Genomic DNA, 21,618 nt, shown 5'->3' with positions numbered 1-21,618 from the left:
GTAATACTTTTTTTGTGGAGTCACACTGATTTTTTGTCTATCATTATCGTTTACTTGGATTTTAATTTATTTTGTTTTCGCACAGAAATATACATAGAAAATCGTAAGAATGGCCGCTCGCGGCGATCTAATTGCACAATTCATTGAAATAACTGGCACCGATGAAAATACAGCCAAATTCTACTTAACCAGTTGCGACTGGGATATTGAGGTAAAGTTGAACATAAAGTCGTCAACAAAGAAAGGTCAATATATATACATAGTACTTTATTTTAACTGACTGAATATAAAGCAAGCACTTGGCAACTACTGGAGTACACAGTCCGACATGCCTGCCGCTCCAACTGTCGCTGCGTCATCAGAGAATCCGACGCCGACACCGGCAACAACTTCGAGCACGGCAAAGGCTACGGCTACGGCCACAAAAGCTGCTACGGCGGCAAGTGCTGCTCCACCCAAGGGCACTGCTGCTAAACCAAAGTAAGCACACAGTTTATCCGCTTTCAAGTATATATATAATTGCCCCAACTGACGCACACAGGTTTGCCACGCTTAGTGACATGTCCAAGCAGCCGAATAATGATGAAGATCATCAGGCCTTTTATGCTGGCGGCTCGGATCGCTCGGGACAACAAGTGTTGGGACCCGCTAAGCGTAAGAATTTCCGTGAACAACTCACCGACATGATGCGTTCGGCTCAGGAGCAGAACATAGCTGAAGTTGGAGTGGGTCCATCGACGAGCGGAACAGCAAACGCCAGTGGCAGTGTCTGGGGACAAGGCATGCGTCTGGGCATGACGGACACCGACCACACCGCAGTGGGTGTCAATCGCGGTGCACAGCCGGCGGAAAACAAACCCGTAGTGGTACTTAAGCTATGGAGCCAAGGATTCTCAATTGATGGCGGTGAGCTGCGTCTCTATGATGATCCACAAAACAAGGAATTTCTGGAGACAGTTATGCGAGGGTAAATCAAGCAGCAAACCAACTCAATTGTTGTATCTAAGCTTATATATTTAAAGGGAAATACCTCAAGAATTGTTGGAAATGGGACGCATGGTAAATGTTGATGTTGAGGATCATAGACATGAGGATTTCAAGCGTCAGGCAGCGCCACAAACCTTCAAGGGCTCAGGACAGAAGCTTGGCAGTCCCGTGGGCAATATTGTCATGAATAAAGATCCCGTCGCTGCGTCTGCCGTCGCTCCCGGAGATGTGGCCAATCAGGAGGCTAGTGCGCGTGATGAACTCAATTTAAATGCTGAGGCTCCTTTGACTACACTGCAAATTCGTCTAGCAGATGGTTCCCGTTTGGCGGCTCAATTCAATTTGACACACACCGTCTCGGACATACGTCGTTTTATACAAACGTAATTGCCTTTATCTCAATTTGTAGACACAACTATATTGAAAATCTATTACAGCGCACGTCCGCAATATTCGAATAGCAACTTTGTGTTGGTTTCCTCGTTTCCAACACGCGAGCTAAGCGATGATGATTCCACAATTGAGAAGGCTGGCCTCAAGAATGCTGCATTGATGCAGCGCCTTAAATAAGTTAGCAATGCCTCACCAGGATAAGAGTGAATAGTTCCGAATTAATATGGAGAAGGAAGGGCATTGAAACTACATACAAATAATACTAATAATAACAATGGATATGGTGCATTCAATGGGCGATACATGAATACAACTACAACATTCGAAAAACACATTGTATTGCCTATTTGATGTTTTATAATTGTCTATTTATTATTGTAAAATATATAATTCAATCGTATGCATTGCTTTATGGCAGTCAAGAATTGTATATCTCAAAAGCAGGGACTGCTATAATAGAAATTGTCAAATAATTATTATTTTTGATTTTAATAATAAAAATTGAAATTAATAATTATTTTTAATTTTTAAAATAAATATTAAAATTAATAGGGATTTTTCAACATTTTTATAAAAATCAGCAAATAATTTTCATTATATAATTTTTATTTTAAAAATTGTAGCTGCTACAGTCCCTGCTCAAAAGCATCTAAATCTAACTAAGTTGCTACCTATCTAGACTTAAGTTTAAATGAGTAAATCGACCTCATTGCGCAGCGTATTGATGTGATCCATTAGATCCTCACGCACCCCATTTCGCCAGTCGTGGAGTCCGTCCTTTCCCACCTGCTCACAGTCCACATATCGATGCGCCAGTCCGCTGGACAGTGGCAATTCCACTGTTGTCGCCGTGGGCAGCAGCAGCTGCGCCGGCGGCAACTCCAAGCGATACAATATTAACTTATGCGGCGCCTTCACCTCCGGATCATATTGGACATTATCCAAAAGCAGCTTTTTATGCTCATCAAAGCAGACGGCATATGTGGCCAACTCAAAGCGGCATGTTTCTGTGGAGAAGTGACGCAGTTGCTGTTGGAGCGCACGTTTCGTATCGCTGGCAAAGCGTGCATTTGGATACACAAGCTCATTGGGGGTCAATAGCATGGTGAAGCCAGCATAGTTCACATTGCGCAGCAGGCAATCGGAAAGAATCAATTGCCTAATGCGGGCAGTTGTTGTATTTGTTTGTAGAAAGGGAAAATTAAACGGCAGTCCATATAGATGCAGTTTGGTGCGCTCCAACAGGCGCACCACATTCTCTGATAGCTCATCATAGTTGTAGACCAGAAAGTGCTCCACACCAAGTGCCTGATGGAACAGAAAGAACTGCAGCATTGCGTCCGCGTTACGTGCGAACGTTGAGCTCATGTTAAAGCTGACAAGATCCACACAAATCGTTGCCGGTAATCTGACATGGACGGATGGAGTGGACGCTGTGCTTTTTGTAGCTGTGTTGGTAATTGTGGGTTTCACATAACGCAAACGTAATTTCACCTGTCTCTTTGTGGACGCCGTAGTGTCGCTAAAAGAGACGTAATCCGGCTGTCCAAAGTTACGGCTGACTTGACAGAAGAAATTGTAGTAGGTAAATGTGGCGCCATTGTCGTCGACTACGCCTTCAGTTGCATCCCGTTGAAAACGAAATTTACCCTGCACGCTGCGTCCGCCGACCTCAAAGTTGCAGCGAAAATCAACAACAGCTCCCTTCCTGCCCACAACAATAACATGCGCTTCTCCTCCAGCCACCAGTTCATTCCGTTTCCTAACAACAGTTGATTAATATTTGTAAGCAATAACAATGTGAATATTTACTACCAATATGCGGAATAAGCATGAAAGGAGTCGCCTATCAGCTGCCAAACGGGCAATGGCTTGGAGAATGCTGTCCTCAGCACCTGCTGCTCATCCTCGGTTTCCGTTCCATTCTGCAGGCGTCGCAGGACGGCGGCATCATTGCGTCCAAAGAAGTTGACATACTTGAGCACATATTTCAGGCGATTGTTTTCGCTTTTGTACATCATCAGGATGCCAACGCTGAAGCAGGATATGAGCAACAGTGCCAGTTGCTGATACTTTCGCATGTTTAATACCTTTTAAGTTGAGGCAACTAATTGAGACAAACAGCGGCCAGTGTTGCTCTACCTGTTGAGGTAGCACTTAAGCAAGTTTATACGACTGCTACAGACGGCTTAAATTAAATCGTTTTTACGTGAGATGCTACTTAAAAATCTATTTTCAATTGTAATTAAAACCCTTTGAAATGTACTATTAAATCGGCAAATTACCATATGCCATAGACTAAATTGTTATTTGAGTTAATTCAGATTTGACTGCCTTATAAACTTGTTATTTCTAAATTTTCAACACAATTGAGACACAAATTTTTTTAATCGGCTTGTGTTTTTATTTTAATTTACATTTTTATATTTTACGACTTATAGCTTTGGTTCCAGGAACGTTACGCGCATAACAAATAACAGGGTATATTCAATTCGGCTAAACGCAATGTTTTCTGCTTATTGTTGAATATAATTTGATCATAGGGTCACACTGTTTTTGCCACCTTCGTTGAAATAAAACTAAATTAAAGTACTTTATTAATAACAATACAATGAGTTCTAAAGAATCCAAAGCGCTTATTAAAGATATTCGGGAAACAATAAAGCTGGCCAAATATGGAGACGCCATACACAAGTGCCAAGTGATGACCAATGAAAATCCGTAAAAATTGTTTTTGTTTTGCTGACTGACATTTATTTCAGCGGCTACTGAAAAGTGACCCAAACAATCATATGGGTTACTTGTTGCTCGGCGCTGCCTATCAGAATGTTGATAAGGCCGAGGCGGCGAAATATCTGCGAAAGTCCATGGAGCACACGGAAGGACCGGCAACTGTTGCCCTACAAGGACTAGCAAATTGTGCGCCAAGTGCAGAGCTGCCAGAGATTTATGATCAACTAGTGGATTTAATTCCGTAAATATGCCGGACAATCTTGTTTATTTCGTTATAATTCTTTTTAAAATTCCAGTGAAAAATGTTTGGATTACTACGAAAAACTGTTTGCGCTGGCAACAGACGCTACCTTGTCCCAGGCTTGTTTAAATATATTTAAAAAGAGAGCGCAAAATCGTGAAGATGCAAATATCAATAAAATTCAAGAGTATCTCGGAAGAATATGGTTTAGCACTGATATAGAGATAGCAGCGACGGACAATGATCTTGTAAGTAATCATAAAAATAAACCTATACCAAGCTCCAACAAGACAGCCTCCAAATATGATAGATATATGAACAATATATACTATATAGTTTCTTATTTTGTTATTTTCTAGTACAAAATTAGCATGGAAACTCTACTGAGCATTGGCGATGCGGATCTGAAAAGCATGGTATATAAACGCTACTTAAAGTGGCTCTATAAGGAACAGGATCTTGTTTCTTGCTTACGACACGCCTGCAACATGACCGTATCTCATCCACGTGCGGTTTATGGCTACGAGTGGATTTGTAAGATCTATTGCGAATTTCATGATCGGCCGTATAAGGACGCTTGGATGCAGGAACTGAAATTCCCGATACAAGCCTATGCCGAGCAACTCTTGGAATTTAATGCCAACTCCAATTTGGCGCTCCTTATCAAGTCCTTTGATTTGTATCAGCAACAGCAATATATTCCGGCGCGACAGTTGGCACTGCAGGCACAGCAATGTCATCCCAGCTACAAGGTGACACTTCAGTTGCTGGCACGCATCCATATGAAACTTGGTGCATATAGACTGGCGTTGATGCTGTGGCAGGAGATAGGCCGAGAGAACCAAGAGTATGCACAGTGTCTATCATATGAGAACGATCCAACCAAGTTAAAAGAAGCTGTCGAATTGCTAAGGGGATTCCCAGAAAGCGAATTAAATATTAAGGCCTTGGCACGGTTAGTTTTATTCATTATTGTCTATAATTAACTAATATAACAATTTGTACTTTCAGTTGTTATCATAAACTCGGCGACACTCAACAGTTAAAGTCCCTTCATATCGACGATGTTACTCGAGCTGAATATGTACTGTAAGTAAAGGAACTATGTTATTCCTTAAGGGTATTATATTTGGTCTAAAAAAAAAATGTCACACCGACATTTCATCTTTGCATTAAAATCGAAATTTCAAAGGGGGGACCCTTATCATCGAAGTCGAGTCTTGGTGAAAAATAATTAAATTTTTTAAATGAACAAAATTTGAATACAGAACGAATTTAAAGGGCAAATCATGATCATAATGACATTCCGCTTGAAAATCGGTTAATTTTTGATGAAGTTATGAGAGATCAAAGTATTTGAAAAAATGTCAAGGGGTAGGTATGGAAAATTGGATGATAGATGGCTTAGAATCGAAAAAATATCAAATTTTCTAGATGATAAAAATTTAAATGCAGAATCAATTTAGAGACTAAATCATGATCATAATGACATTCCGCTTGAAAATCGGTTACTTTTTGATGAAGTTATGAGAGATCAAAGTATTTGAAAAAATGTCAAGGGGTAGGTATGGAAAATTGGATGATAGATGGCTTAGAATCGAAAAAATATCAAATTTTCTAGATGATACAAATTTAAACGCAGAATCAAATTAGAGACTAAATCATGATCAAAATGACATTCCGCTTGAAAATCGGTTAAAATTTGATGAAGTTATGAGAGATCAAAGTTTTTGAAAAAAAGTCAAGGGGTAGGTATGGAAAATTGGATGATAGATGGCTTAGAATCGAAAAAATATTAAATTTTCTAGATGTTAAAAATTTAAATGCAGAATCAATTTAGAGGCCAAATAATGATCGAAATGATATTTCGCTTGAAAATCGGTTAATTTTTGATGAAGTTATGAGAGATCAAAGTTCTTGAAAAAATGTCAAGGGGTAGGTATGGAAAATTGGATGATAGATGGCTTAGAATCGAAAAAATATCAAATTTTCTAGATGATAAAAATTTAAATGTAGAATCAATTTAGAGACTAAATCATGATCAAATTGACATTCCGCATGAAATTCGGCTCAGTTTTGGCAAAGTTATGAAAGTTTGAAGTTGGCAGGACTTTGATCTATCAACTTTACAAGTCCAAAATTTTTGTGCAATTTCCCATGAATCATAATTTAAGTGTTGTTTTATACTAATTATAATATAAGGAGTTGATTTAAAGTGAAATCTTGAGAATATTCTTCAATACAAAGATAATTTTTCGTTGTTCTTCTTTAAATTAAAATTGTAGATCACCTATAGAAGCTTTACAAGTTATGGCTGGCAACGATTCCTTTGAAGCGCTGCTTCTACGTGGAAAGCTGCATATGAAGCTACAGGATTACGATGAAGCACTCAACTGCATGTTGAAGGCCACAAGGTTGCAGCCGCACATTGCCGAATGCTTTGACTATTTGGCTCGCTTGTATCAGGCCAATGGAGATATAACTCGGGCTCGCAAATGCTTTGAAAAGTGCATCAGTCTCAATGCGTTGTCCGAACAGGCCGTCGATAGCTTGAGCTGCATCTATCAGCAGTTGGGCGAGGAAGATCTAAATGAGACGCTGCTTCTAAATACTCTGCGTTACTTGAACAACGACGAAGCTGTTCGCTTGCAGTACAAACTGGGATTACACTTTTTACGAGTGAATAAATGGGATAATGTATGTCTTAGAGAGAGATTTCCAACTCTGAACATTATTATAATATATTTCTTATATTTAAATTTGTAGGCCATTCAATGCTTTCGCTTTGCCATCAAGTATGATTTTAAATGCATGGTTTACTGGGAATCTCTAGGTGATGCTTACGCGGGACGTGGTTCCTATAATTCCGGCATACGTGTCTTTCAAAAAATACTCGAACTCTCACCAGCAAATCGTTATGCACAACTGCAATTGGCGGTCATTAAGACGGTAAGTAATTAATTTAAATAAAATATATTTAAATCAGCTGCTTCTATTAATATCAGCTATAATTTACAGACTATTCGCATGTATCCCGAGGCAATCGTTGACTTTGATGTGCTGCTCAAAACGCATCCCGATTACTTGCCGGCTTTGAAAGGCGCCGCCGAAGCGCATATTGGCCTGGCCAACAACCTAAAGTCGCAGAATATTTACGGACGTGCCAAGGATCATTTCCAGCTGGCTGTAGAGCATCTGCAAAGGTTTAAAATTATTACATATGCATATATATATTTATTTCAGTTTATCAACTTATCTTCACAGCGCCTTTTTGCAACCCAAGGCACAGGGAATGGTCTGGTTATGGCGTCTCACAGCCAACGTCTTTGTGCAGACAGCTCAGCTGCCTCAGTCCCTGGCTAATTTAGATGTCGCTGGCAGTTTGGCCAAACGTGAGGAGGACATTGCCTACTTGTCACGCAAGGATCTGTTGCAACTGGCTCAACGATTTTTCCTGTGCGCCTTAAAGCTGAAACAAAACACATATTTGTGGTACGAATTGGCGTCATGTAGCTACTATAGTGCTGTCTACATGCCGGAGCAGGCGAAGGATCATCTGGAGACGGCTGCCAAGGTGTGCAAAATGGCCATCAAAGAGAACAGTAATCGCTGGCAAAACTGGAATCTATTGGGCGTTATCAATATGCATGTGGCCAACGAGAATCTGGCAGTTTCTCAGCATTGTTTGATACAATCGGTTATGCTGGAGCGCAAATCCTACACAGCCTGGACAAATCTGGGTGTGCTGTACATAAAACTGGGCGAGGTTCGATTGGCAAACGAGGCCTTTAAGCGTGCCCAACAATCGAGTCCCATATATCCAAATGCATGGATTGGACAGGCCATGGTGGCGGAGACAATTGCCGATCAGGAAGAGGCCTTCGATCTCTTCCGTCATTGCCAACAGTTTGAGTATCATCCGGAGGCAGCCGTCGGATATGCCCACTGGGTATGCCAAGTGATTTCCGATCCGGTGATGCGCAACAAGCCGCACAATAAGCATGCCATTGAAAACTGGCATGCGGATATATATGCCTTGGATGCAATCAATTGGTGTGTTGTTAGCTAAGATTAATTAATTTAAGTATGCCATTATTAGACTTATAATTCCCTTCTTCTCAAAGGTATGTCCAAAATGAGGAAACGGATGCGAGCATTTCATCGCTCACGTTCCAAGGATTCTTGTGCGTTCGCCAGAAACTTTATCAGCAAGCAATCAATGCCTTCACACGTGCCTGTGAACAGTCTGATCCTGGCGAGGATCGAGATAAGCTTTACACGAACCTGGGCTATTTATACTTGAAACTTGGTCAACCTGAGAAGGCGGTAAAAGCGTTTAATGCCATTTCGCATGCTACCTTTAAGCCCATCATTGGCTTGGCCTTGGCCTATTATCGTTCTGGACAGCTGGAGCAATCATATTCCATTTACAACTCGGTGCTGGACAGCGTTGTTGGCCAAGATGATGAAAAGGCAGCGACCATTTTGGTGGCTATGGCCTCCATGGTCTATGAATTCCAAGGCGAAAGAGATACCAAAACAGTGCTCTATCAATGGTAAACATATAATATTCTATTGTATCTGTCAGGTCTAATAACTTTCCATTTCTCTTTAGCTTACTTCTTAAGGGCGTGCCCATTCAAGCCTTGTATTCAGCTTGTGCTTTGGGTGTGTTGCACGGAGACAGCGATCTTTGCCAGATGATTATGTCCGAGCTGAAGGCTCATCAATTCAGTGAGGAGCATTGTGCAGATGTTGCCTATCTCACGGCCTATTATTGGTTGACCAATGTAAGCAATAATTAAATTTAAATTGCAAATAAATTAAATTTTACTCTCTTCTCAACAGGCGGGTGCCCGGCAGGCCCTTAATTATCTACAAACACAAGTACGGATGTTTCCACAGCACGCCGGGTTACGCAGAGTCTTTTTTAAGTTTCTGCTTGATTATTTCCGGGAGGATTCGGCTTATCAACTTGCTACATCCAATACAGCTTTGATTGCTCTCAAATTGGGGCACATTAACTTGCGTTGCAGGTATGATTATTGTTACTTTTTACATATTTAAATTGACTACTATTTAAAAATTCATTATTAGCATAAAAGCCAGCGAGGAAGCGGAAACAAGAATTTATGTCAGCCGCGCATTGGAACCTGTGGACAAAAATCAATCTCTGAAGCTCGTTCAATGCGCAATTCGCTTAAATCCAACCAACAAAGAAGCCAGACAGTTACTAGCTAGTATAACTGCTTGCTAGTAAATATTTATTTATAGAGAATAAGCTCAAAAAATGTATATTTTATAAGCATTAAAAAAAAAATTAAGAAATCCTTTTAACCTTCCAATTTTTAACTTTCCAAAAACAACACCTTTAATTTGGTTCTAGAAAGTTTCTTATTATAAAAAATCATTCTAAGATATTTTATAATAATTAAAAATTAAACAAAAAATCCTTCGAGCCGGAGTCGAACCAGCGACCTGTGGATGTCTACAAGATTTACTCACTACAGTCCATCGCTCTACCAACTGAGCTATCGAAGGTGGTTATCAACTCTGGTCCAAATAGCATGTAACAAATGCCAGCAACTGCAAAGCAATCACTAGTCAGTGTTGTACAATGCGAAATGAGAACTTTGTGTGCGTGTGTGGAAAACGCTCTGTTGAATGGTGTGGTGACACTGGCGACCATTCTTTCTGGTCGGGGTTGAAGCAAAAAAGTCAGTGGCATAAAAGCAGTAAAATGTGTATTAAATAGTGAAAATATCAATGAAAGCAACATGTTATTGTGTTAATGTGTTATCGCGTTGCCTTGTTAGATAGAATTAATTGTTGATAAAGTTGGGCAAGTGCATCAATGAGCTGAGTGAGAACGGCGTCTACGACTGCACCGCTTGCACCAAATACCTATGAATGTACATACATACATACATACATATATGTATGCATGCAAACATATGTACATATGCATGTGTATATGAAAAACCTGCTGCCGTTGGCCGTAATTACAGTTAGACACTAAAAGTAGCAACACGGTCAGTTAATTAAGGAACAAAGCTTGGTTCAGTGCAGTTCAGTTGAGTTGAGGTGGGGAGTGCATAGACGCCCACGCACGCTCCCAATTGCAATTTGCAATGGAAAACGATTCCGTCAAGTCGGAACACAGTGGACGCTCGCGACGCTCTCGCAATCACAACAACAATAGTAGCGGAGGAGGAGGTGGTGGTGGTGGTGGAGGAGGAGGGGGTACTGTAAACAACGGCTACCACAGAGATCGATCGCGTCACTCGCATCGCAGCACGCATTCCTCCAAGTCCGGCAAAGGAGGCGGAGGCAGCCGTGGTGATATGGCACCCTATCAAACCAGCGTTAATATGACGGGTAAGTCTCAAAATAATTAGCTTATCAAACAAAAATTCAAATTCCATTTAATAACTCTTTCAGGTGATGAATCCCGTGATGGACAGGAGGTGATTGAAGTGCAAATACTGCCACAGGATGAGAACTGGGGTGAGAATACGACCGCCGTGACGGGCAACACTTCGGAGCAGAGCATATCCATGGAGGACATCAACAATATGTGGCATCGTGAGAACGACAAAGGATTCGGTTTCGCCTGTCGTCGTTACGTGGAGTCCACCTTCTATTTTCTGCTCGGCTGTGCGGCATTCTTCTCACCGGTTGCCATGGTGGTCATGCCCTACATTGGCTTCTTCCCGTCGGCCTTCCATCCGGAACTGACGCAAACGGTGCGCACTCCACTGCTAACCTGTAGTGAACAGTGCAAGGGTCAGCTGGTCTCACTGGCTGCCCGTTTGCTGCTCCTGGCCATTGGCTTGTGGGCTTTGTTCATGCGTCGCACATCCGCCAGCATGCCGCGCATATTTCTATATCGCGCCATTGTGCTGCTCCTGGTCACAATCTGCACATTCGCCTATTGGCTGTTTTACATCGTGCAGGTCACGAACGGCGCTAAAATTGTGGTTGAAACGAACGGCGATGCTGTCAACTATAAATCTCTGGTTGCCTATGCCACCAACTTTGTGGACACGCTGCTTTTCATACACTATGTGGCAGTTGTGCTGCTGGAGTTGCGCCATCAGCAGCCCTGTTACTATATCAAGATTATACGCTCACCGGACGGCGTATCCCGCTCCTATATGCTGGGGCAACTGAGCATACAGCGTGCCGCCGTTTGGGTGCTCCAACATTACTATGTTGACTTTCCCATCTTCAATCCGTATCTGGAGCGCATACCCATTTCCATATCGAAATCACAACGCAACAAAATCTCGAATAGTTTCAAGTATTACGAAGTGGACGGAGTAAGCAACTCGCAGCAGCAAAGCCAAAGCCGCGCTGTGCTGGCAGCCAATGCCCGGAGACGGGATTCCTCACACAATGAACGCTTCTACGAGGAGCACGAGTACGAGAGACGTGTGAAGAAGCGACGTGCACGTCTCATCACTGCCGCCGAGGAGGCATTCACCCACATCAAGCGCATACACAATGAACCCGCGCCAGCGCTGCCCTTGGATCCGCAGGAGGCAGCACAGGCGGTGTTTCCATCCATGGCGCGGGCTTTGCAGAAGTATTTGCGAGTAACCCGACAACAGCCACGGCATACATTTGAGAGCATACTGAAGCATCTGGCACACTGTCTGAAGCATGATCTGTCGCCACGCGCCTTTCTGGAACCCTATCTGACGGAATCACCCGTCATGCAGAGCGAGAAGGAGCGTCGCTGGGTGCAGTCGTGGTCACTGATCTGCGATGATATCGTATCGCGGCCAATTGGCAACGAGTGCACATTTCAGCTAATACAAAACGATGTCTCCTTGATGGTCACCGTGCACAAGCTGCCGCATTTCAATCTTGCCGAGGAGGTGGTCGATCCAAAGAGCAATAAGTTTGTACTTAAGCTCAATTCAGAGACATCTGTATGACACCACCAACACCAACATAACCATAACCATCAACAGCATCCAAGGACACCGCCAATGGTGACGCCCACGCACAGCAATCAAACGCAATCCTCGTATTTGCATGTCTTTGTCTGATTGTCTGATACTCCAATTTGGTGGCTCCAAATCGTTTCTTAGTCGGGATTATAGATTTATCAAAATTAGTTAACATTAACAATTTAAGTGATTGTAATCACGAGTATTCCAGCTTATTTAATTCCCTATAATCCCGATTAAGAAACGTTCTTATTTTTTCTTGAAGTTAGTATTAATTTATACAAAACTATAACTGAAACTGAACTTAAGGCCAGCATGCGTATATATATACATTAAATGCAGGGAATAACACCGGTACCGGAACCGTTAACCGAAACTAACCGTTTCATTTTTAATACCGGAAGTGAAACCGTAACCAAATAAAAATTCTCTGTCAAGAATCAAATACCGAAACATCTGTATCGGTACGGTTGTGGTAAAGTTGCTAGGTCAAAGAGTTGTCCAACTTCCAACTGTCATAACTTGATCAAAACTGAACCGATTCTAAAGCGGAATGTCATTTTCATCATGATTTGGCCTGCATTTAAATTTTGTTCATTTAGAAAATTTAATTATTTTCGACAAAGCTTCGATTTCGATGCTAAGGGTCCCCCCTTTGAAATTTCGAAAATTCAAAATTTTAAATCTCAAGTTTTCACTTTTAATCAACTCCTTATATCGTAATAAGTATGAAACAACACTTTAAACTTGATTCTGAGACCTTTCATTTTTTTGTAAAAAATCATGTGAAATTTAACAAAAATTTGGACTTGTAAAGTGGCTAAATCTGCAGTCCGACCAACTTCAAACTGTCATAACTTGATCAAAACTGAACCGATTTTCAAGCGGAATGTCATTTTAATCATGATTTGGTCTCTTAATTCATTCTGCTTTCAAATACTTTTTAATTCGTTCGACACGTTAAAATTTTTAAATGTTTCAAAATTGATTTGTTGTACCGGTACTGATACCGGAACCGAAAGAAAAAAATTGAAATAGAACCTTTTACCGAAATAGTTATTTCGGGTCGTACCGGAACCGAAACCGTAACCTATGTTTGTTTCGGCTTGATTCCCTGATTAAAAGTATATATATATATATATGATTTAAGTTAACGATGCTCAAGCCCAGTGTAATATCCTAAGCCAACGCACACATATCACACGTCCCTGGAAATGACTTACAAACTGATTTACAAGTTCCCAAAGTATTAATCTTAAGTCTGCTGCTTTGGCTACCAAAAAAAGCAAAGCAAAGCAAAACAAAACAATTTTCCAATACAGTTTTAATTCTTTACTGCCTTTTTATTTTATTAGCAAGTGTGCATAATTATAATTTTTAGAAAATATATCACATAGATTTTAAGTACTTAATTGATAACCAGAAAAGCTATTCCATTAACCAGATTGATTAAATGGTTGTGGGAAAGACAGAAAGTATATACGACTTGCGCCAAGAGTGTTGCATGGATTTATAATCGACACTGTGATTCGGCGTGATTCGAACGGATTTTAACAGATTTGATAAGTGCATTTTTAAGATTAAATAGAATACTCAAAAAAATCAACAGTTCCCCAACGTTCCACTAAATTGCCGAATGTGGCAACCGCAACTGCAACTGCAACTCGAATGTAACTTGTGACAAATACATAACTTAAGCAAGAGACTGCTATTAACGCATTTTATATAGTATACACTGACAAATTGCCAACTAATATTTGTACTACTAATCTGTGCATAGCAACAATAGAGCACAATATTTTTAGACAAGCAAAATCAACAATTTTTATGATAAGTACGAATATTCAATTGATACTGAAATACATACATACATATATATATATATATATAAATATATTTATTGTATACAAAAAATATACATGCATATTTACAAACTACGTAGAAAACTTTGCTTGATTTCGAACTCTTTTTATTTCGTTTTCTAGCTAAATGCTTTTTATCTGAGAAACTATTATAGCAATAAAACTGAATGAATGTGAAGCAATTTTAAACCGAATACATATTTATAGATTTAATAACACTCTTGATATCATAATTGTGTCTGTAATTAAATACATATAGCTAAACGGCACACAAGCTGTATAAATAAATGCAAAAACCTTTTCGTCAGCTTTAATTCTGCGTTTTGTTTACTTAATGTAATCTATGAAGACCTTGCCTTCTAATCTGGAAGTAAGTATATTTATTTTGTATAAATGTAATCTATAAAGACAACACCACCATAGACACTTCTAATCTAGAAGTTATCAGACCTTCGACTTTCCTCTTGTAATAATAAATAACGTGCAAAATACGAGAGAAACTCTAGCTTTCGTAAGCCGAACACTTAATACCCTTTATAAACATTCTGAGTTATTAAAACATTTAATTTTGAGAGCTTTCATTAAAAACAGCAGCAAATGACACACTCAGGGATTTATTAAGATCATTGAACCTGAAATCAAATTATAATTAAGCAGAGTGTTGATTTCTTTGTGCCTGTTGAAAATGTTTATTTAAATATAATCATTTATTGTTTATAAACATTGTGTTAATGTATACATTTATATAAATAAGCATTCAACACACAAATGCCAATTGGAAATGTTTATTTGGATAAAATCAGTTACTGTTTATAAATATTGTGTTAAACATACATATACATATATTCGTTAAAAAACACATAAAGATCAAGCTATGACTAATTCAACATCTTTTGTCCTATATATATTTGGTTGGTTATAGTGTTCAAGAGTTGTTGTTGCTGCTTTTTGCGGGCAACTGGGAACAATTCACATGAAGAATGTGACATCAAATTCGTTTTATGTATTTAGTCAGAGGCTTTGCGCTGGAGTCCGTTCTTTTCGGGCTCATAGAACTCATTGACAATGGCCTCGACCATGCGGTTAAGTGTTCTCGTCAGCTCATCCCAGTTCTCATCTTTCGGCTTTCCGCACATCTCGGCGTAGTACTTCATTTTGGGCTCGGTGCCGCTGGTGCGCAAGGTCACGATCAGGCCATTCTCGAAGGTAAACGTTATCATCTGGGAGCTGGAGCTGACCGGCAGTGTGGCCTTTTTATCAGCAGCACTGCTGTCATAGCCGGTGGTCAAATCGCGAACATGTTCAATTTTAAATTCGCCATTCAAGATGCTGTTGGGATAAGTGTTTTCTTTGCCATTGTCAAAGGTGCGCAGGCGGTTGAAAATTTGTTTAATTAACAGCTGGTCACGGCAGATGACATAGGAGCAGATGCTGGTGTGATAGCCATAAGTTTTGTAAATCTCATGCAATTTCTCCAGCAGCGTAATGCTCTTCTCCTGGCATCGCAGATAACGTGCCATTGTTGCCACATGGGCTGCAGCACTGACGCCGTCCTTGTCCAGCACAGTGGTGGACACCATAAAGCCAATGGCCTCCTCAAACGCAAACAGCACCTTCTTGCCAGCCAATTCTTCTTCCTCGGCTTTGTTGCCCATCCACTTGAAACCAGTCAGCGTCTCGTAGGATTTGAAGCCTTCGATGGCAGCCATGGACTTCAATATCTTTGAACTAACCGTGCTGTAGATCATAACACAATTGCTTAAATCTCCTTTTGGTTCACGCTCCTTATAGGTGAGCAGAGACCAATAACCAAGCAAGGCTCCCAGCTCATTACCGTTGAATAACTTGAACTTTTTAGTCTTAGGATCATATTCAGCAACTGCCAGACGATCTGCATCCGGATCGTTGGCCAAAATGATTTGACAATTATGTTCAGTGGCTGTTTTAATGGCCAAATCAAGGGATTGCTTGCCCTCTTCGGGATTTGGCATTGGTGTCGTTGGGAATTCTGGATCGGGCTCAACTTGTTGGCTCACAGGCACAACTGGTTCAAGGTTAACATGAACAAATGCCTCCTCTATAAACGGATAACCAACTCCATGCATGGCAGTATAAGCGATCTTCAACGGACGTCCTCGATGCTCTCGATTGTCCTGAATAAATGAGCATGGAAACTCTTTTTTAAGCGCTTCAAAATAAAATGGCACGACTTTGTCATATGGATCGATCAGTAATTCCTTCGACCATAATTCAGACACATTTGTATTCCAATAATCGCCAATGGGCTCCAAGTTTTTGAGTATGGTCTTGTGAATGCCAGCATCGTGTGGTGGTATAATCTGGGCACCGTTGCTCCAATAGACCTACAGACATATATACGTTTATACAGATATATACACATAAATTTTTAAGACTTACCTTATAGCCGTTGTCTTGCTTTGGATTGTGGGAGGCAGTTACCTGCACACCTGCCAGACAATTGAGCTTTGTGATCGCATATGGAACCAAGGGTGTGGCAACAAAACGCTTGTAGAGATGCACACGGAAATTGTTCTGCACAAAGACAATGGCCGATAGCTCCGCAAAGCGTTGGCTGTTATAGCGAGCATCATAGCCAAAAACGACGCCACGTTCAGACCAAGACGACTTGTCCGGAAACTGCTCCTTGATATATTCGCACAGTCCCTGGGCGGTTCTATAACAACATAATCATTTGTAATACAATATCTTGTTTATTTAAACAAATTCAATGGAAACTTACTGCACAACAACCAAATCGTTCATGGAATCGAAGCCAGCTCGCATTTCAGCACGCAAACCTGCCGTACCGAACGCTATACGGTTACAAAGGCGATTCCGGAGTCTGCTTAAAGATTGCACTTGGTATATATCAAGGAATATCAAGAATAATTCATTCACTTACGCATCCCAATCTTGATTCTTAACGGCTTGCGATATTTCAGCCTTTGTTTTTGAATTGCCATCCCATTTGAGCCAGTTTTTTATTTGCTCATCCAGCTTGAGATCGCCTGATAAGGTCATGTTTTCCAGTTCCAGTTCACTTATCTCTCCGGCCATTGATTAATGCGAGTGCGCTGTCGAAAAATCTAGAAATTATAGATACATTTTTTTTCAAGTATTAATTTATGTAAATAAGACAAGTTATAAATATGATGCTCATAGTACGTAGAGTGAGCTGAAGAAATTGGGTATAGCTTTCTTAAAAATATAATTAAAATATCTAAATTTTTCCATATGTATCTTATTAAAACTATTACTGTATGTAACAAACATTTAATTCATTAATGATTCACAATTCACAACATGAACGCACGCAAGCAGAACGTGCAAATTGATGTAAAAAAAATTTCACCATACACACAGCAATTAAATAAATTATTTTTATAGGTTGAAATGGTCAGATAGATGATAATAGACCCACCCTTAATTGATAGGAACAGTCGTTGTGTGTTGACGACTCAGCCTTAGATGAACAATATAATGTACATAATCGCGAGCACAAATACACGCATATAATTTATTTATGAATTGGGACTTATCGCTTAACTCACCCGGTATTTTTAATTGAAGACCCCTTGCGAAGTCTTGAACTTGATTATCACTGATGCCAGCTTTCTAGAGGAAAAACAGCCCGGTCGAGAGCGAGACGCCCACAGCTGATTTACAAATGTAGTGCTAGAGCTGCCAACTTGTTTTAATATTCACATCTTAACAAATAACGGGCTGGCAGGCTTGGCTTAAGTTTTATTTAATAAAATCCAAAAAATGGACAAAATTACAGCAAAAAAATGCAAACATTTTTGAAAAAGAATATATAAAAAGATATTTTTTGGAACAAGGCACTAAAATAATGAATGATCCAGTTCAGTTTTCAAGGCTGCCAGACGTTCAAATTAATTGTTATTTCTTTTTGCCAGGTGGCAACGTCTTTCCAAAAACAGAAAAACGCCGAAAAAATAAGAGAAAAGCACAACACGCGGCGAAATCTATACAAATTGTCCACAAAAAAATTAATAAAGGAAGTATTTAGTGACATAATTGCCTAAGGCTTAATAAAGACCATCAAATCACAATGGCTGATGTGCTGGATATCGACAATGCTGAGGAGTTTGAAGTCGACGAAGATGGAGACCGTAAGTAACAATGAAGAACTGTTTTTTTTTTTTATATTAATTATGCTGTTTTAATAACTCCCACGCGCAGAGGGCATTGTGCGCTTAAAGGAGAAGGCAAAGCACCGCAAGGGACGTGGCTTTGGCAGCGACAGCAACACCCGCGAGGCCATTCACAGCTACGAAAGAGTGCGCAACGAGGACGACGATGAACTGGAGCCGGGACCACAGCGCTCAGTGGAGGGCTGGATCTTGTTTGTGACGTCCATTCATGAGGAGGCACAGGAGGATGAGATTCAGGAAAAGTTTTGCGATTACGGCGAGATTAAAAACATTCATTTAAATCTGGACCGACGCACAGGTTTCTCCAAGGGTTATGCGCTGGTGGAGTACGAGACGCACAAGCAAGCACTGGCGGCCAAAGAGGCGCTCCATGGTGCCGATATAATGGGTCAGACCATACAAGTCGACTGGTGCTTCGTCAAGGGACCGAAGCGTGTCAAAAAGTCCGAGAAACGCCGCAGATAGAGAAAGAATTGATTGATGCGTTGTATTTGGAGGCCAACGAATACATAATATTTCTTAAATTAGAATAATCCAACTTGTCTTAAACATAAAAAAATGAAATAAATTTATTGCAGCGGCAATTCGAACAACAATTATTATTATTATTGTATTGATTTACTTCATTTTCTTTTGGTGCAACAAATGTTTGCGCATCGCCATCTGCTTGTCCCGGAAACTCTTCTTCACCTTGGAGCGCGCCTTGTGCCGCAGCATACCAAAGTTTTTCGTCTTGCGCTTCTCCTTGTTGGTCTTGGAACAGTTCTCGTTGACACGTCCATCCTTCCAGCCAAAGCGTTCACGATCCTGACGACCAGCTTGCACCGTTTCCAGACGCGACTCTTTGTCGTGCTTTCGCTTCTTGTAAATCATCTCAATATTGTTTAGCTTAACGAACTCGGCACGATCCTGTTCCAATGGACGCTTGCGGGCATTTGTCACGGTCTTCTTCAGATTTGCGGCATTAATGCGCTTAAAGTCCTCGTCTGTGAAGATTCGCGTGAGTGCCAATTCTTGTGCGGCTTCCTTTTGATTGAGCATTTTAAGATCAGCTTTCTCCTTTTTCTCAGCCTCTGTCGTCTCTTCGCCCTCACTTTCAACGCCTTCATCAGAGTCTTCCTCATCACTGCCATCATCATCATCTTCATCATCGTCACTTCCGGCTGCTCCCTCTCCGTCACTATGCTGTACATCCACCCACTCGCCATCATTGGAGTCATTGTCGTCGTCGTCATCACTGTCAATGTCAATAGACTTGGAATCCTTGAGCAGTGCTTCGGCACCCAGCACTGTGTCCTGAACATCGCGCTCTCCATAGGCACGCACCTTCCGCTCCGCCTGTGCCTCCGTCTGACGTCCACGATCCTTTTTGTGGAGCATTGCAGGCAATTGATCGCGATACAGGGTAATTAAAGAGCGTGCAGCCATCATCACAGACTTCTCCTTGTACGTCTTATACATGGCCAGATCCTGCAGCAGATCCTCGCCCATGGCCAATGGACAACGCATGCAAATCTCGCGTGTGGCATTTAAGCCAATTGCCATGACATCACTCGAGTTGCGCTCCGTGATAAAGTTGTTGGCAATCGTCTTCAAGATGGGCTCGATGATGTCACCGGGCACCAGCTCATGAGATGCCTGGGCAGCAAACTGAAGCACACGAGTCACCTGACGCTGATGAGGCTGCAGGAATCGCGTTATATATGGATAGTAGCCGAAAAGGAACAGTTCGTGTATGCCAATCAGACGGGATATGACATCCAGATGCATCAGTTTCACTTCAAATCTCTCGTTTGTGCTCTGCAGCTGTTTAAAGAGTCCCTCGGCCATGCCTTGAGGATTGTGAATCAGATGAATGCCAGAGAAGTTAAACGCCGGTGCATTCTTCTTTTTCTTTTGTGCCTTGACAGCCTGTTTCTTGATATTCTGCAGCTGCTTTTGACCCTTTCTGGTTTTCTTGTTCACACGATTGGCCATTAAAGCTCCCTTCAGATCCACCTCATTCTCGCTCTCTGTGTCGGAACCAGCTGCATCCTCATCGTCGTGACCGAGAAAGAACTTTAATGATGTGACCAGTACCTAAAAAATTATGTGATCAGTTAGATAAATGTTGTTTATAGAAGTATATAGTACAGTGACTCAAACAAACCTTAGTTATTGGCGAAAAGCAGCCGACACTGGCAATCACGTTCACCGTCTTTGGATCGTTCCAGATATTCTTCTTGTATAGCTCTATCATAATGTCAGCCGACATTTTAGCTGCCTTGGGATTCGCATCCTTCAACATGCCGTACATAAAGTTTTGCAGACTCTACAAAAGAGATTTTAATAACATATATTTTGTGGAATTCTTTATTTAAATAATGTACTTGTTATAAAATTTTTAAAGGGTTTGCTAAACAAATAATTAAGACAGTCATAAATAAATAAAGTAATTGTTTTGACGGAATAGGAACATTACATATTATACCTTAAAAATACAAAATCATATATGGGATTTTCTATTTCACCATGACTAACAGTAATTAATTAATTCTTTAGTTTCTTTGTCACAACACTTTCTTGACTAGCTGTATACGGATGGATGGATCAACAAGTGGATTCCACTTACCGAATTGAGTTTCATATCCTTGTGCTTGGCATTCATGTTCTTGATGTCCGTGACAATGTGAGTCTGCAGAAATGTGCGCAGATTCTTGTCCTGGCAACGCAGCAGCTGGAAGAACAGCTCCAGAATGTCCAGGGCTGGCACAAGATTCTTATTGCGCAGCAGAATCAAAGCCTTGACAAAACAATTACGCATAGCGGGGTCCAAAACGGTGGCACTGTTCCTCAGCAGATCCGTCAGATGTTTGGGAAACTGTTGACACACTTGCGGATAGCACTGTGCCACCTGAGCAATGAACATTATGATTTCATCCAACGATTTGTTTTCCTCGCCCGGATTAAGAGCGAAAATTTCTAATAGACTTAGAAAATGCTCGTACTGTGTGTGAAACTCATCGCTGTAGGACTCGGGATCACGTTTGATTAGATTTTGCAACTGCGGAAGGTTTTCCGGCAGTTGATTATTGGGTCGCACCATTATTAGACGTAAATTCTACGTCTTGAAGTGAAACCACGTTCAAAATGTAATAAAAAGAATGCACGTGTCTTCTTCTTCTTACTGCAGATTTTTAGAGTTGCCAGCGTGTAGATTTTAATTGATACGACTTGCCAGATCGGAAATTTTTTTGTGGTCCAACCAT

At 40.8% G+C, this 21,618-nt stretch overlaps 7 protein-coding genes and 1 non-coding gene across 10 annotated transcripts; 4 read left to right on the top strand and 4 right to left on the bottom strand.

Moving 5' to 3' along the window:
- Position 1: 1 nt before the first annotated feature.
- On the top strand, positions 2-1,780 carry LOC117782877 (NSFL1 cofactor p47). The gene is made up of 5 exons (XM_034619970.1): positions 2-211; positions 293-480; positions 542-967; positions 1,023-1,370; positions 1,425-1,780. Exons 1-5 carry the CDS (start codon positions 110-112, stop codon positions 1,555-1,557), a joined length of 1,197 nt encoding a protein of 398 aa, XP_034475861.1. The 5' UTR covers positions 2-109; the 3' UTR covers positions 1,558-1,780.
- Positions 1,720-3,510, bottom strand: LOC117782872. 2 transcript variants are annotated; one of them, XM_034619960.1, is made up of 3 exons: positions 3,196-3,510; positions 2,026-3,142; positions 1,720-1,821 (listed from the first exon to the last, which is right to left on the bottom strand). In XM_034619960.1, the coding sequence occupies exons 1-2, from the start codon at positions 3,459-3,461 to the stop codon at positions 2,068-2,070; spliced, it is 1,341 nt and encodes a 446-aa protein (XP_034475851.1). In that variant the 5' UTR covers positions 3,462-3,510; the 3' UTR covers positions 1,720-1,821; positions 2,026-2,067. The 2 variants fall into 2 exon arrangements, with proteins under 2 accessions (XP_034475851.1, XP_034475850.1); XM_034619959.1 differs by having other exon boundaries at positions 1,727-1,823; positions 2,029-3,142; positions 3,196-3,509.
- Positions 3,511-3,905: 395 nt separating this feature from the next.
- Positions 3,906-9,687, top strand: LOC117782855 (tetratricopeptide repeat protein 37). The gene is made up of 13 exons (XM_034619920.1): positions 3,906-4,081; positions 4,143-4,354; positions 4,410-4,602; positions 4,714-5,309; positions 5,366-5,443; positions 6,640-7,051; positions 7,121-7,303; positions 7,373-7,557; positions 7,619-8,407; positions 8,479-8,910; positions 8,970-9,144; positions 9,203-9,390; positions 9,452-9,687. Exons 1-13 carry the CDS (start codon positions 3,992-3,994, stop codon positions 9,609-9,611), a joined length of 3,693 nt encoding a protein of 1,230 aa, XP_034475811.1. The 5' UTR covers positions 3,906-3,991; the 3' UTR covers positions 9,612-9,687.
- Positions 9,688-9,804: 117 nt separating this feature from the next.
- On the bottom strand, positions 9,805-9,895 carry Trnay-gua. Its single transcript is given in 2 exon segments — positions 9,805-9,840; positions 9,859-9,895. It is a non-coding gene; the product is annotated as a tRNA-Tyr (tRNA).
- A 112-nt stretch (positions 9,896-10,007) lies between these two features.
- On the top strand, positions 10,008-12,833 carry LOC117782865 (vang-like protein 1). The gene is made up of 2 exons (XM_034619931.1): positions 10,008-10,732; positions 10,796-12,833. The coding sequence occupies exons 1-2, from the start codon at positions 10,486-10,488 to the stop codon at positions 12,295-12,297; spliced, it is 1,749 nt and encodes a 582-aa protein (XP_034475822.1). The 5' UTR covers positions 10,008-10,485; the 3' UTR covers positions 12,298-12,833.
- A 2,110-nt stretch (positions 12,834-14,943) lies between these two features.
- Positions 14,944-17,879, bottom strand: LOC117782862 (phosphoglucomutase-2). Of its 2 annotated transcripts, none has more exons than XM_034619928.1 (5): positions 17,747-17,879; positions 17,098-17,281; positions 16,936-17,037; positions 16,593-16,869; positions 14,944-16,537 (listed from the first exon to the last, which is right to left on the bottom strand). In XM_034619928.1, exons 2-5 carry the CDS (start codon positions 17,250-17,252, stop codon positions 15,182-15,184), a joined length of 1,890 nt encoding a protein of 629 aa, XP_034475819.1. In that variant the 5' UTR covers positions 17,253-17,281; positions 17,747-17,879; the 3' UTR covers positions 14,944-15,181. The 2 variants fall into 2 exon arrangements, with proteins under 2 accessions (XP_034475819.1, XP_034475820.1); XM_034619929.1 differs by lacking the exon at positions 17,747-17,879 and adding an exon at positions 17,617-17,731.
- Positions 17,880-18,132: 253 nt separating this feature from the next.
- LOC117782885 (RNA-binding protein 8A) lies at positions 18,133-18,922 on the top strand. The gene is made up of 2 exons (XM_034619980.1): positions 18,133-18,328; positions 18,399-18,922. Exons 1-2 carry the CDS (start codon positions 18,268-18,270, stop codon positions 18,833-18,835), a joined length of 498 nt encoding a protein of 165 aa, XP_034475871.1. The 5' UTR covers positions 18,133-18,267; the 3' UTR covers positions 18,836-18,922.
- LOC117782861 (protein SDA1 homolog) lies at positions 18,844-21,520 on the bottom strand. Its single transcript, XM_034619927.1, has 3 exons — positions 20,982-21,520; positions 20,520-20,681; positions 18,844-20,449 (listed from the first exon to the last, which is right to left on the bottom strand). Exons 1-3 carry the CDS (start codon positions 21,453-21,455, stop codon positions 18,989-18,991), a joined length of 2,097 nt encoding a protein of 698 aa, XP_034475818.1. The 5' UTR covers positions 21,456-21,520; the 3' UTR covers positions 18,844-18,988.
- Between the last annotated feature and the right edge of the window lie 98 nt (positions 21,521-21,618).

The sequence above is a fragment of the Drosophila innubila genome (genome assembly GCF_004354385.1).
Source record: "Drosophila innubila isolate TH190305 chromosome 2R unlocalized genomic scaffold, UK_Dinn_1.0 1_C_2R, whole genome shotgun sequence".
In the NCBI taxonomy this organism is placed as follows: Eukaryota; Metazoa; Arthropoda; class Insecta; order Diptera; family Drosophilidae; genus Drosophila; species Drosophila innubila.
Note: the sequence above shows the minus strand (reverse complement) of the source record. Positions and strands in the feature narration are given on the sequence as shown.